At 40.9% G+C, this 14,332-nt stretch overlaps 2 protein-coding genes and 1 long non-coding RNA gene across 3 annotated transcripts in view; all 3 read left to right on the top strand.

Moving 5' to 3' along the window:
- Window positions 1-318: 318 nt before the first annotated feature.
- Window positions 319-4,960, top strand: LOC130178549 (uncharacterized). Its single transcript, XR_008829182.1, has 3 exons — window positions 319-1,231; window positions 2,016-2,110; window positions 4,090-4,960. It is a non-coding gene; the product is annotated as an uncharacterized LOC130178549 (long non-coding RNA).
- Window positions 4,961-5,721: 761 nt separating this feature from the next.
- LOC130178700 (uncharacterized) lies at window positions 5,722-6,303 on the top strand. The gene is made up of 2 exons (XM_056391148.1): window positions 5,722-5,926; window positions 6,068-6,303. Exons 1-2 carry the CDS (start codon window positions 5,722-5,724, stop codon window positions 6,301-6,303), a joined length of 441 nt encoding a protein of 146 aa, XP_056247123.1.
- A 2,583-nt stretch (window positions 6,304-8,886) lies between these two features.
- The window catches only part of LOC130178469 (myomegalin-like), a 45,151-nt gene continuing 39,705 nt past the window's right edge, over window positions 8,887-14,332 (top strand). The window contains 3 exon segments of the mRNA XM_056390741.1: window positions 8,887-9,157; window positions 10,838-10,884; window positions 10,998-11,065. Of these exon segments, the coding sequence (XP_056246716.1) occupies window positions 9,108-9,157; window positions 10,838-10,884; window positions 10,998-11,065 (165 nt within the window). The 5' untranslated portion in view covers window positions 8,887-9,107.

The raw sequence follows: 14,332 nt of genomic DNA, 5'->3' as shown, positions 1-14,332 counted from the left end.
GGCACGTCATGCATAAAATACTCATTTAAATTTCTATGCTGGATGTGATGTTTAGGGACAGGCGGCTCCACATGTTACTGGAGAACCATTCTGATCATACAGGTCACTCACCGTTCAGCTTGTACAGACTGCCGCCTGCTGGAGGCAACTTTTTTTTTTTTTCTCCCACCCTTGATAGCTTCAATTTGTGGTTTTGCTTTCTGGGAAATTGCAAGTTTTGGTACATGAGATGAGTCTGTAATGAAAAAAAAAACAAAAAAAAAATCCCGGTCACACTGCACATGTTGAAGTGTTGTCTATAGGCTCATGTGGCCCCTGGGGTTCGTTTAGGGAGCCATCTGTCCTGTTTGGTGTAAGATTAAGAACTCCTCCATCTGATGTCTCCAGTCTTGATTAGATTCTGGATTATATCTGAAAGAGAACACAAAGTTCAGGACAAAGATTATGGTTTTTTTTTTCAGTTAGGGTGTTGTTTAAAACTAATCATCACTCTAATATTTGTTGCACAGTTGCTTCACAAAATATCGGCTCATAGCAGTCTTTTCACTGCAGATCATAGAGAATGAACATGTGCATTATGTAACTACATCTTAAGGATGAACAACATTTGTAAAGCAGGCCTACATCTAATGCAACTTTATCTTCTGTTACAAAGCGGCTGAAGAGGATTATGCTGCTGTTGCCACAGAAACTTAGTGACCAGTGGAAAGAGAGAGTAGAGAGGGGTGGGGAGTCCACGAAGAGAGTAGAAGCAGGCTGATTCAATCAGACGTACAGACAACCTGTCGCACACCCACAAAGCAGACAGGGTTTTTTTTTTTTTAATTTGAGGTGACACAGATTTTGAAAAGAGTCCACTCAGTCTGCCACCATGCTGCACCCTTTAATCATCGGCATTGTGACCGTAAACACTTCTCTCACCGTTGTCTATTGGACCTTCCTCCTGGGAGATGCCTACTTCAGGTGGCTGCTGGAGCCAGAAGACAAACCCAAGAAGGTGGTCACCCCAGCCTGAGGGAGTCACAGTCAGTATGGACATACTTGGCTGAGTGACTGGGTGTTATTTTTGCGTAGGACTAGTTCAGCTTGTAGTGCTTTCTGTGGAGTCTGATTTTGCAGTCAATTTGCTTCTTGTTTCACCCGAAGAAGATCTGGAATCCCACTGTGAACTTTATAATTAACTGAACTGAATGAATCCCGCAAGTGAATGAGAAAGGAATCCTTCTCACAGGTAAAGTCTGACATTTATCTAAAACGTCTGCATCAGACAATATGTTGAATTGCATGATTTACTTTCTGCGAATTGTCTTGTAAAGTATCAGCGGCTCAAACTGCACCGCACTTGACTGTCAACAGGTTCCTCAGGTGATGCTAAATGAACTCCATCTCTTGTTTTGCTGTCTGCTGACTCAGTGAAAAGGTGTTCCCGGTGACGGTGGCATGTGTCAACCAAATCCTGTCAAGGATTACTAAAGAACACCTCCATAATGACACAGACAGCCTTCCTCTCCTGACAGCTGCATCTTGAGACGCATTCAGAGACCTCACCCTGCTTATTTTTTTATCACATCAATTCCTCTCGTTTGTCTTTGTTTCACCTTGATTTCTCAATCAAACCTTTTTACAGCTCTCCTCTGAACAACATGTCGCACGTCTTCTACTGCGGGTTGCACCCAGTGTCTTGGTTCATTCTTTTTGCAAATATAACCATCACCATCATAGAGTGGAGTTTTCTCATTTCTCAGTTTAACCAAGTTCAAACTCAGCCTAAAGAAAATGAGTCTACAGCATAGAGGAGGCAATCTGCAGCACATCCTGATGCTTCACCAAAAAGATCTGAGAGGATAAAACGTGCATTTTAGGACCACTGTTTACCTGCCCACTTGTAGAGAAAAACAATGATGGTGGGTTTTTTTTTTTTCTTTTAGCTGTTTGCAGTGATAGAGCAGCCACTACGGTAAGCCTATTGTTTGCATGACCTTAACCTTCTGCCATGTGTTTCTGGTTATTCCCAGAGCTGTCTGTGTACAACACACGCTAATTTGGAAGTCCTTTCATGCACAAGTCAAAGAAAAAAGCTGAGGAGCCGCTTTGAAGTCTTGATTACAAGGTAAGGAATTAAATCTATTCCCTAAAACATCTTAAACCTCATTTCCTCCTTCTCATGTTTAACATGTTCTCATCTTTTATATTGCAAGGGTAGATTAGATGTTGCTCTTTATCAGTTTCATGTGAGTCTTTCACAAGTTACATTTGATGACTTACAGTTTTCCCACCAATGGGAATATTTATTGGTCACAAAACTCAGATTGCATTTTGAAATATCGCCATCTGCTCTGTTATGAAGCAAGAAATGAGCCGTGCAAATATAGTGTCATATTAGTGAATTATGTGATGGGACATTTATAGAATACAAGAAGTGGACCTGCTGTGCTGTAAAGATGAATATAAAGCATGCAATATCCATAAAGTGATGCCAGTTTAAACCCAAGAGAAACTGGGTTTACTGTAATATATGTATCATATTTATATGCAACGTGGTTATGGAAGACCATAAGCCTCTTTGGCATATTACTGTCCACCTCTCCTCGCTCATATCTCTAATCCCTGCAGATGGAAAGCTGATATTGCTCTGTGACAGACTCAATCCTATTAACTCTGTCTGTCCTATATTCACCTCTCCTCCGTCTCACACTCCTCACCCCGCTGGAAATTTGACCGAGGACCCCCTCTCCAAAAGACTAGAAGGAGGAATGCTGGGATTTAAGTCTAGACGAGAGATTAGGAGAATTGGCACACTTATGTTATGAGATTTTTCTTGTCTGGTGAACCACATTTTAGTAGCACTATTCTGTGACACTCCTGACAATGTTCTCATTTTTTAAACATATTGACATTTCCATCTGTCAGTCAATCCTGCCATTCCTCCCAGCTTCAGACAACGTTATAAATCTTCTAACGCTCAGCTCCTCTCCCTCCTCCTCTCTGATGCACCTATTTCACCCGTTTTCCAAGTTTTCACAGAACCATGAAGGAGCTCGGATCTGCAACAACACAATAAATCTGTCATCGCCCCCAAAGAAACAGGCCCAGAGTTTCACCATATTCTCTGAACACTCTCCTGTTAAGAGAGTATCTACTTGTCAAAAACAACTCTACCAGAGCAGCCAAAAACAATGAAGCAACAACCGGTTGTGTCCCTGAACGCCTCAGGAGGAGGTCTGCTTTTAAACCTCACACAAGTGGTGTTTGAGCACCGTCAGCTCCTCCAGCTGTCCAGAAGGAAGGCGGAGGAGGAGGAGGCCTATTTTGTGGACTACATTCCCCCAGCTAGAGATGCTATAACTCTGCCGCGCAATGTAGTCTACGTCCTAGTTGGGGTGGTGTTGGTTATAGTGGCCACTTACGCCATAGTGGGACACCTGATTAAAGATCTGATGCATGACCTGGCAGGTAACCCCAGGCTGGTGTTCTCTCCTTCCCATCAGTCCACTCCATGTTTGTGGTGTCTCTGAGCCCTTTCCTTACCCTGAAGTCTTGGGTCAAGGTGGCATCAACATTTTGTCTTTCCCTTCTTTGTCGTCTTGGTTGACCGTATTGCTTGATGACTCCCCTTCATATTTTTTTTATTTTCTTTAAACCTTAACCACAGTTTCCTTGTCGTACCATTAAGGTGAATACCAAAAAAGTGATTAAAAGTTGAGTGAATGACTGCAGCTAAAGTAACATCTTAAAGGGGTACTCCAGCAATTTGGTGTTTTCTCTTCCACAAAGCGGGAAGGCCGAGCTATCCAGACCTTTAGTCAAAAACACTTGATCCTGTATTTCCCATAATGAAAGTTAATAGTATGTTTATTTAGACTTTGCTTACTTGGCAAATGCTCACTTCTTTCAAACTCTTAACCCATGGTTAGGCAGCAATTCACTAATTTCTAATAATTATACAACTTTTTCACAGGCTGAGTACGCCATATGATGAGTAAACTAGACGTCATGTGTAAAATTAGTGGAGTGCCCCTTTAAAACACACCATCAAGTCAGAAAAGAACATTGCATTTTATTTCATTCTTATGTCTTTTCCCATCACAGACTGGATTCTTGGCCCCAAACCAGTGGAGGATGATTCAGAGGAAGCAAAAGCAGAACTAGAAGCAGAGCGCCGACAGAGTATTCCCAGTGAGCTGATGGGGAAAGACATGCTGAGGATGGAGAAGGACAGGCCACTGCCCGGTTTCTACCAGGGTGAAGGAGGCTGCCGCCGTCCATCCACCCCTCCTCCACTGAGAAGTGCCATCACTTCGTCATACACTGGAGAAAAAAGGATATCCGCTCACAGTGTCACCTTCGCCTGCCCTGCGACCCCTTATGTCACCTCCCTCTGAGTTTTTGTCACAAAAGTCATTTAGATACATTTTTGTCTCATCTCTCATTTCAGTGCAGTAATCAATGTTGTCTCTTTGCTGTAGTAATGCTTAAGCTAAAGATATCTTTGTTTTCTATAAAAACAAATGTTGTACTCATTTTACAAGAAAATGCTTCCTGTCGTCACTTATTAAAAAAGTTAGTGTAAAAAAGTTCCACATTGTCAATAATTTCATTTTATTGCACTATATTATTATTCGTGGTCCAATTGCTCATACTACAAAATGTAAATTATGCACTATGTAAACTTCAGTGATGTTAATATGACCTGCAAAAAGGACATTTTATTTTGATAACTGACATCAAAGCTAAAAAAAATAGTTTGACTTGAAAATACCTCTCAATGAAAATGTCAAATTCCCCCCTAAGTGTTGTTAAATTGCACATAAATTTCCATTTCGGTGCATCTTCCACTGTCATGACTATCATTTTCAAATTACTTCACACTTGTTGCTGTAATGTTTTTCTGAAGAAAACACACATCAGTTTTCCTGTTCTGGTGTTGGGACTAAGCTTCTCTCCAGTAAACAGCTGAATTATACAAGAGTGCTGTTGTGTCTTCTCTGCTTTCATTAATCCATCTTACCTTACTCTAATACCTGGTTGTGTCAGGGGCGATGACCTTTGTAAATGCCAGGGATTACTCTACATCAGTCATATTAAATACTGTTCAGTAATAATGTACACACAGAGAGCATTAAGATAGATAGATAGATAGATAGATAGATAGATAGATAGATAGATAGATAGATATACAGACAGATAGATAGACAGACAGATAATCTACATGTTGTTCTATGTGCAGCAGGTAAATACTCTCCTTCATTTGGAAACTGCTTGCGGAGTCGTTCCTCTGACCTTGAGTACCTCAAGCTGCTGCAGCTAATCTAGTTTCCATATGCATCGCTCAACAAGCAGACAGATAGGGAGGGAAACAAAATGAAAAAATAATCAGGGGGAGAGATACAGTTGTAATTTTAATTGAAGTCTTTCTTGCTTTGTGTAGCCTTTAATCACAGGAGCAAAGATACCTAATGAACTGGAGGATCCTCACCTGCTTTTTTGCAAAGTTTGTGAGTATTTGAGGCAATGAGGTTATTTCCTGTAGAGATTCTGTAGACACATACTTGATTTTAAAGGTGGAGGACATAGTATTTCCTGTGCATCTTTTTTGTAATTTGCATGAGGTGATGAGTCAGACAAAACCTCTGTGCTGGCTTTGTAATACAGCGATGACACAGAGATATTAAGTGGATATCCCCTGGCTGACAGCAGATTTTTGAAGACTACCGCGCGGCAATGGATGTGACAGTGGACAGCTTAAACGTTCGTTACAAGGAGGAAGATGGGACCGTGTTCTTTGAGTCTTATGTGCCCCCTTCTCGGGATGCTGTCCACCTGCCCACCTATGTCCTCTACCTGCTCATAGCTATCTTCATCGTGCTGTCTGTTCTTTACGCCATCATTGGGCACCTCATCAAAGACCTCATCCATGACTGTGCAGGTTTGTTACTGTAGCTGCAGCTTCTTAAAACCAGAAGATACTGTTTCCACTGTTCAATACAGTCTTTCATTGTGCTTTTCTCTTGCATCCTGTCTAATGATTTTCTCCTTACACATCTTCCCTCTCGCTCTGTTTTTCCAGATTGGATGTTTGGGGAGCAGCCTGAGGAAGTGGTGGTGAACTACTGTGAGGCAAAGGATAAGTTCATGGCCGACTGGTGTCCAGAAACCTCACCTGAACTGGAGGCGATGGCTCGGGCCGAGGAGAACAAGGTGGCTGACAGGGACTTCATGAAAGCCCCTGCCATTTGGATCATCAACACAGAACCTCGGGGGAGCAGGACGGGACCCCGAGTGATTTTTGGGAAGAGGACTTAAGGAAGAAATGAGTGAGGAAGAAGAAATCAAATCAGAGATGTGTTGTTGATGCTGACCTTCTGTATGTGTTGTGATTGCATGGATATCATGACTGAGAGGTGAAATGAGTGGCTGTAACACAATGTTATTGTGTAAGGGTGAAAATGTATTATGTTGCAACAGTAGGGGGTATCTCTGTCTATGTAGGAGCTAAATGCTTGAGTGGTCTCATGAGGACATCTAGTGTCTGTTGAGGAAACTACAGCTGATTTGCTACATGAATCTTACTGCACAGTGATGCTCGCACGAGTTTGAGATTAGAGATGAACAAAGAAACAAGAACAAAAAACTATGAGCATGCCTTGCCATGTCGTCTCTGATTTTTTATAGTTTATAACAGATTTTTTTTTGTTAACAGCTGATGAGAGAATATGTAGACAAAATGTGTGGTCAGTCAAGTGTATCAAGCGTTGTGTCACTGTTGTGTCTGCTCAGCTAAAGATTTATGAATTAAGTTGCAGAGTATTTTCATTTTAATAAACAGAGGGGGAAGTTTGGGGGTTTTTCTCTTTCATTTATATTTTATATTTTAAAAATTCTCTGCTCTGAGCATTTGGGTAGTAGTGCACATATTTGGTATAATGTGAACAAAGACAACTACAACAGATATTTCACATTGATTCAATAAATTATATTGAAATTTATGGCAATACATAAGCTATGGATGAAAATACTTTTTGGGTGCAAGAAATAATAAAAACAGCAACAAAAAATGTTGATAGTAGACTGATTAAATACAAGTTTTACAAGCATCTTGGAGTAATTTTGTTGAAATTAGCCACTAAATGCATTTTGAGTAGGTTATGTGAATTAAAAGTTCAGCAACCTTAAGAGTTTTTTGTTTGAAGTCACAAGTGTGAAGTCCCACTGATTTGTATCAGCTTAGAGAGTATTAGTGGTTCATATCTGAATCATGTGGTTGTGAGATGTGCTGTGCTCTATGAATTTCCCACCAACTAAGACTAGATTACGTACTAGAAAGAAAGTTTTTTGACACTAAAATATTGCAGTTGAGGCTAACAATTTGGCATGAAGCTCTTGTGTGTGAACCTTTTTAAAAAAAAATCTGTTTCTTAGATTTTGCAATTTCTCCAAAATGACATTTGTACACAAGCCTCTCCTCCCTCCCTCCTGTAGCAGAGATAAACATGAAAAAGTGTTGAAATTAAGAGACCATGATATACAAAATAGGTAGTGGGGAAGCTCATAGTTCAAAAACAAAACAAACAAAAATGCAGCTGCAAGCAACAATATATAAGATCCATGTATGTCATATATCACACAGATGGCATGGTCAGATTAAATACTAAGTTGTGTAAAGCTGATGTGTATGTGTGAACCCTTTTAACCATAAGAAATCATCATAACCAGACTAAACCCAAACATAAAGAGTCAGTTAAAAAAAACAAAAAAAAACATTGTTTCACTAAATGGCAACCTTGGCCCCAGGAGAGGGCGCTGTGGTAAAAAAAAAGAAATAGCCCCATAAGCTACATGCCACCACATCTGTTATTGTGAAGGAAGCACAGGAACCTTTTCAGGCTAAAATGAGTGTGGAGGTCTTATAAGTCACAACCCGACAGGCATCCACTAAAGAAGTAAATGTGAAACACAACAGAATATTATGATATTTTTGCTCCTTCCTTAGTTAAGAGTAATGACTTTTCATCCCCCGGGCTCATGTGTGATGCCGCAGGCTCAGCTAACAATCTCTTTCCTCTTTCAAAACTGTTTCTGTTGCATCCATAAGTGGTATTCTAAGGGTTCTTTGGTTTCTAACCAGATTACCAAAGCTGTATCCCTCTTCACATCCTCTGGTTGTTACTGAGTGCTAAAGCAAACATGACATAATCTTATTAACTTTGTCCCTCTAATCCTTCTCTTTCAGAGCAGGACCCCCAAGTTAATGTCACTATCTTCAAATAGATAAAATGATCAGCGGCTTCTGCAGCTTGATACAAATATCAGCAGAGGGGGATCTCAGGGATGTTTAAAGGAACCTAACTATATATTGCAAGGACATGAAAATCCAGATAATCAGGCAAAACCTTATGGTCAGTTTGTGCTGTAGAAAGCATACAGATGTAGTTTTTAATGTGGTATCTGATCATATGCTCTTTCTGTAGTGGTAACTGGCATTGTGATAAATCCCTGCTATGCCTCAAAGAAAATGTACATTTGATAAAGAACTCAGTCAAGGATTACACGCAGGACATTATAATAAGCCAGTATATAGGATAAGCTGTAAAAAAAAAAAAAAAAAAAAAAAAAAAAGAAAAAAGAAAAAAGAAAAAGAGCAGGACTGTTTAGTCTATCTCAGTGAAAACTGGAAGCTTATGCTACATTTTGCTTTGGTAACATGGTTGTGGTACTTTTATTTTGGAAAAATCTGTTACCTTTAGTGAAATCAGGGAATGTGCAGATCATTATGAAGGATGTAACCTCAGACAGTTTTCTTGCTTTTGAAGCAGCTCGTCTCGTCAGGTGGTGGGCTGCTTGAACAGCAGGGGCTCTGCACTGTGGGATGGGGGCTCGGTGACATCCCTGCTTTCATTTTTCAGGGCGCGCATCCTCACACTCTCACACTCACACACACACACACACACACACGCCCCCTCCAAACCTGAGCGGTGCGCGGTACGTCGACCGCACAGATAATGTGTTCCTGTTTGGTTATATTTCCCCTTAAAAATGAATAATGGACTGGTGATTTGAAGGCAGCGTCTTACCGGCATGGATGCCCGTTGACTGAGGGAACAGCCTATATGGATTGGAGCTCATCATCGCCGGAGCAAATCTGGGGAGAGTCTGAGAGGTGAGGCGGCATTTGGTTGATTGTGTGCGGGGGGACACCGCAGCGGAAGACTGGCGCTCATTGGGCATTGTAACAAAAACACGACGCTGGGTGTAAGCGGGGTTTCGGGCTAATTAAAGCGCACCTTTCGGTTACAATGCCGTTGATTTCTTTCATATGTTGCTTTCATAAAACAGTCGTACAAACCAATAAAGGCCCTTTTCTCCGCACAAGACGTGGCTGTGTCACACACAGTAGCCATCTGCATGCTTTATGTATCGGTGGAAGCTATTGAGGCCACTGGCGATTAGATTTATGACTGTCATATTGCACGAGTGTCTACATTTTCCCCCAAACACGTTTATAATCAGGTTTTCTGATGAAATACACGGATGAGGACGAGGCTCACAACGCTAATTTTAGCTTGCTTTGCACAAAAGAGCATACATTGCGGTACAGTAGCAAATATTTAAAGGGCCCAGTCGTGCATATGGGCAATAGGGCCCAGGAGACAATTCACATAACAGACCCAGAAGTAATAACTCAGATTAAATTCCTTTATAGCCTACAACCAGGTCTGAGAGAGCATGACAAAATAAAAGCATGACTTTCAATCATTACAAACGTTTTGAAATTCTCTCATCATAACTCACCATAATGTAATGCACTGAATATATACCAATTAGTTGTATTGATTCAGAGTAATAGAAACCTCACATGCTTCTAATTCTCCATGCAGTGTGTGATATGTGGGTTACTGCATCACCAAATCCCTCCGACAGACAAGCACACTTTAACCAAAAAAGGACCAACCTGCTGATACTGGCAACAAGAAAACAGTAGTGAAATAGGCTGAGATTGTGAGACCCTGCCCTCCACAACATTGCAGCATGACTATTCCCCCCACCTGGTGAACTTTTAGACCTCTGGCATGCAGCAACTGTCTTTACATTTTCTGAGCCAGCAGCTGTTAGAGGAATTTACAATGTGCAGGGTCTAGAATGAGGAGAACAGTCGGGACAGTATGTAGCACTGTAAAATACATAGCCTAGTAGTGTAGGCAAAAATAGTGACCCTAGAATGCTACTGTTATCCTGTGGTCACTGCACACAGTCGTTGATTGTATAGCTTTATTATAGTGTACTTGTCACTTTCTTGTGAAAGTGTGTTTGAATGCAGTCTCGTCAACTGTTTTCCACAACGTTAATGGAATAATTATTCCACCAAGTCATGTAAACACCCTCAGTTTTGTTTGGTGGGCAGATAGTTGGGCATAGTCAGATGAACTCTGACCCTCAGCACCCCCACCGCTCCAAAATCTTTCCTCTCCCCTGCTGGGACTCCCTGATGACCCCCTACTCTCCCACAGAGGTGCAAATGAGATCATGCCTCTATAGTGAAAAGACTCTAGTGGCTTTTTCATTTCTAGCGGAGATCTATGCTTGTCAGGATTACAAACAGACAGGTTATTGATTACTTTTGCATGATATTCCCACCTCCATAAGTGTAGGAATGGATATGCTACTGTAGTTGTTTGAATTTCTTCACAGGTTTATTTTTATCTCTTTCTCTTTCTCTCTCTCTCTCTCTCTCTCTCTCTCGCTCTCTCTCTCTCTCTCTCTCTCTCTCTCTCTCTCTCTGTGTGTGTGTGTGTTTGTTATCCATGCTGACAATGCTTCTTTTTCTTGCTTCTCTGGACAGTGCTGTGGAAGAGGATACTTCATCCAAGATCACAGGTCACATGACAGGTACATAGTTCTCATAAAAAAAGAATGGAATTATTATGCTTGTGTAAGAAACATAATGAATTGATTTCTAATGATTTTATGATTTCTTAAAATGTTTTTTTCCTTCTGTTTAGATTTGTGTAGTGATGAAACAGACGGCTCTCTTCCTCTCCAGCTTCACACACTCAAGCAGTTTGAACAGGTGAGAGCTTGTATGCGAGTGACACCAGCTTGTCCTTCAGCATGATAAGTGACACTGGGTGAGCTCTGATAAAATGTGCTCAGCAGGGCCATCTTGAGGATCCATGTTTTACTACAAGATGTAAATAAGCTGGTTTGGTTTGGTTTGATACAGACCATTGAGTGTTGAGGAAATCAGTGGTGTTCCAGAAATCCTTGATCTTAAATGAATCATCTGCAGTACATGTCTTTAAAATACTGTACAGAAAAGGAGAACACCTGCAGCTGACGATTTGGATGGAAAACACCCTGAAACCTCCTGATGGTTAAAGTCTGCCTCTGGCTACAGCATGGCCTACTTAACGATTTCTCATTAGTCTCTGTTGCACTATTATTGGACATTGTACCAGTCACATTTTACAGAAATACCATATGAAATATTTTTGTTTGTCAGTAGGGTGTTGTAATGGGCAGCCAGAATATTACTGACACAAATCCAAACTCATACATCAGTAATCATTTATTCCATCCCCTTCATCCTTGTTTCTCTTTTGAGTCCATTGTCCATTAGTTGCCTCCTGCAGTGTACCCAATGATAGTCTCTGCGGTTGAGCTCTTTGTAAAATAGAGCTGTTAAGTTTGGCTGGTTATCCTTAGACTGTCACACAGTATTACATGGATTCCCAATTCCAGCACACTGTCCTTCAATACACACCTCAGTGCTCTTCTCCAAAAACTGTTGATGTTTCAGACACATACCAGATCATAATAAAACACCAGACAAGCACTAAAACTGTCACTGAAAACTCACCACCACTGGTACTCCTTTAATGTTATTCTGGAGGTGCTGCTGAGCCCTGTTAAAACGGGAGGTGTCACCAACCAGACACGAAAGCTGGAGTCGCTTTCATGGCTGCCAGATCTTGGATGTGTCACTTTTACACCTGACATAAACACATCCCAACACACACTGCATGTATATATTTACACACATTCACTCCTATTTATTTGTCTTTGACCAGGAGCTGAAAAGTGTGTATGTGGGGGGGTGTGGCTGTATCATGTGTGGAGTAATTTTAAAAACACACACTATGAACATGATGTCATCCCTAATGTTATGTGGAGACTCCGCTTGGCGCCTAGCCTATCTTTGCTCTGAATTATTTAGCAGCAGTATGTAATGTGACACTTTAATGGGCAGACTCACTGAATGCATCAAGAACTAATAATGATGTAATTTGTTGGTAACATGTCTCAGTCACTTTATCAGAAGCCCCTTTTACACAGCCTGTTCAAGGCTGGAATTTTGCACCTTTATTCCACCTAACATGGAATTTGGGGACATTGTTTTTCAGCCTTTAAGCTGGCAGTGGAGGTAGTAACAGGGCTGGACAGACGGTGTAAAATGGAGAGCCAGCATGGTGGGACAGACGGCGATGCTGTTATGTAACGTGTCACACCTCTGATTCCTCCAGTTGGGATCTGGATTTGTTTGCTTCATTGTAAACAAGTAAAACCAACATAATCAGGGGCCTTTTTTTAACGGCAGTACAGCAGGATCTCTGTTTAAAAGGGGATAGAAATTCTTTTTGCACTGGACGTTAGTCATGAAATTTTATCTAGGGTTTTTCCTTTTATTATGAAATTAAGAAATATACTTAGTGGAGCCGATCTTCCTTTCTTTCTGTTCACTCATCTCTGAGGGACATTCAGGGATTCACCGCTCTGTGAGATTCAGGACACCTCCCTATTAATAGCACTGTGGCTCAGTGCTTCCAGGTCTCCTATTTCATCCAGTTTCTTTCCACTCACCTGTCTGTCCCACTCCCATCAGCCCCTCTGATTTTATTTCTCCATACTGGTTAGCCCTTGTCTGGGGAGTGTTTCATTTTTAACTGTATAACTATAGAGGTATGGCAAATTCAGAGTGGGACTGGGTGGATGTGGTTCCTTTGAAATGTTAGTTAGATGATATGGACTCATCCTTTTCAATAACATTATGCTAGTAAAAATAAGAAAAAAAGAAAAGTAAAGATAAAAAAAAAAACGTTACTTAACTGTGTCTCAGTGACTTTTCTATTTGTTTAGTTAAAAGCTAGCTTAGTTTGACTAGTGGGCACAAGAGCACCAAAACAGTTAGTTCCGACCAAGTAATTTGATTGGACGAGTGGCATTCCATGAGTGCTGTTTATAATGGCACTGGGACTTTTAACTACATGTATCACTCCTCGTCACAGGTGTGCTATTAACTGTTAAGTAGCGCCACATTAACGGTCGTTATCTCTCTTAGATTGTAAAAAACTTTGAAAAGATGAATATATTTCAAGAAATAACATTTAAATTACATGCTGTATGGTCATCAGAAGAGGATGAAGGGAAGCAGCCTGGATACTTTAGCGCACTCCTGAGGTAACGTGTAGACAAAGTAGCAAGCTAGTGTGCACTGTGCAGGTCAGGAAAATTTAAGAAAATGCTTAGCAACAGTCCAGTATCAGTCCAGTTGCGGAACTATTTGTGTTGTCGTAGCCAAATTAATGATTAAATAAACAAACAAATCATAATCTGTTGTGGTTTATTTAACTAATATTGCGCTCGTAGAACTGTTGTTTAAAAGCAATATCACACCGGAGGTCGTGATGTTGTATTGAATATCAGCACTGCGGCCGAGTAGCTAAGACAATCACAGCCGTTGCTGCCGTGCTGGTAATCAGTACAACATCACTCCCTCTCGTGTGATATTGGTTAAATCAGACACAGCTGTGTTGGTATGCTTAACGTTTAAGCAAACAGTTGCCTACTTAGCTACACATCCCCCAGGCCCCCAGAGTTTCTGGTGTTTAGCTCTACTTTAGCCTCCGCCAACTCTTCAGAGAGATATCAGGGTGTTCAGCAAACTTACTTCGCTAGCTAGCTTTAACTTGTTGCTAACTTTACCTTAGTTGCCCAAGTTACCTCTAGTGTGGTCGTGTGTCCACTGCTTGACACATAATTTAATGAGACAGGACAAACTGAACCATACATTAAAATTCCTACTTGTGCAACCAAAACAAGTGGCTAACACAGACAAAAGGCTCAGTAGAGCTGCAGAGTTGGTTGATAATTTTCGGCTCGGTCGTCATTAAAAGTGACGCCTTATAAATTTCTCATTTGACTCTGTTGGCATTTTTATAAAAAAAAAATATTGATTCTTATAATCATGAGAGTCTTATGCTGCCTGAGCCCCTTTACCTCTTGAAACCTTTATTCCCTATTCCATTATTCTATTATTTATTTGAAGGAATTGTCAGTA

Source organism: Seriola aureovittata, chromosome 12 (genome assembly GCF_021018895.1).
Source record: "Seriola aureovittata isolate HTS-2021-v1 ecotype China chromosome 12, ASM2101889v1, whole genome shotgun sequence".
Lineage (NCBI taxonomy): Eukaryota > Metazoa > Chordata > Actinopteri > Carangiformes > Carangidae > Seriola > Seriola aureovittata.
This window is presented reverse-complemented; position numbering and strand designations above follow the sequence as displayed.

Coding starts and splice junctions, on each gene's coding strand:
- LOC130178700 (XM_056391148.1), top strand. CDS start 5,722: ATGGATGTGACAGTGGACAGCTTAAACGTTCGTTACAAGGAGGAAGAT. Junction 5,927..6,067: donor CCTCATCCATGACTGTGCAG/GTTTGTTACTGT, acceptor CTGTTTTTCCAG/ATTGGATGTTTGGGGAGCAG.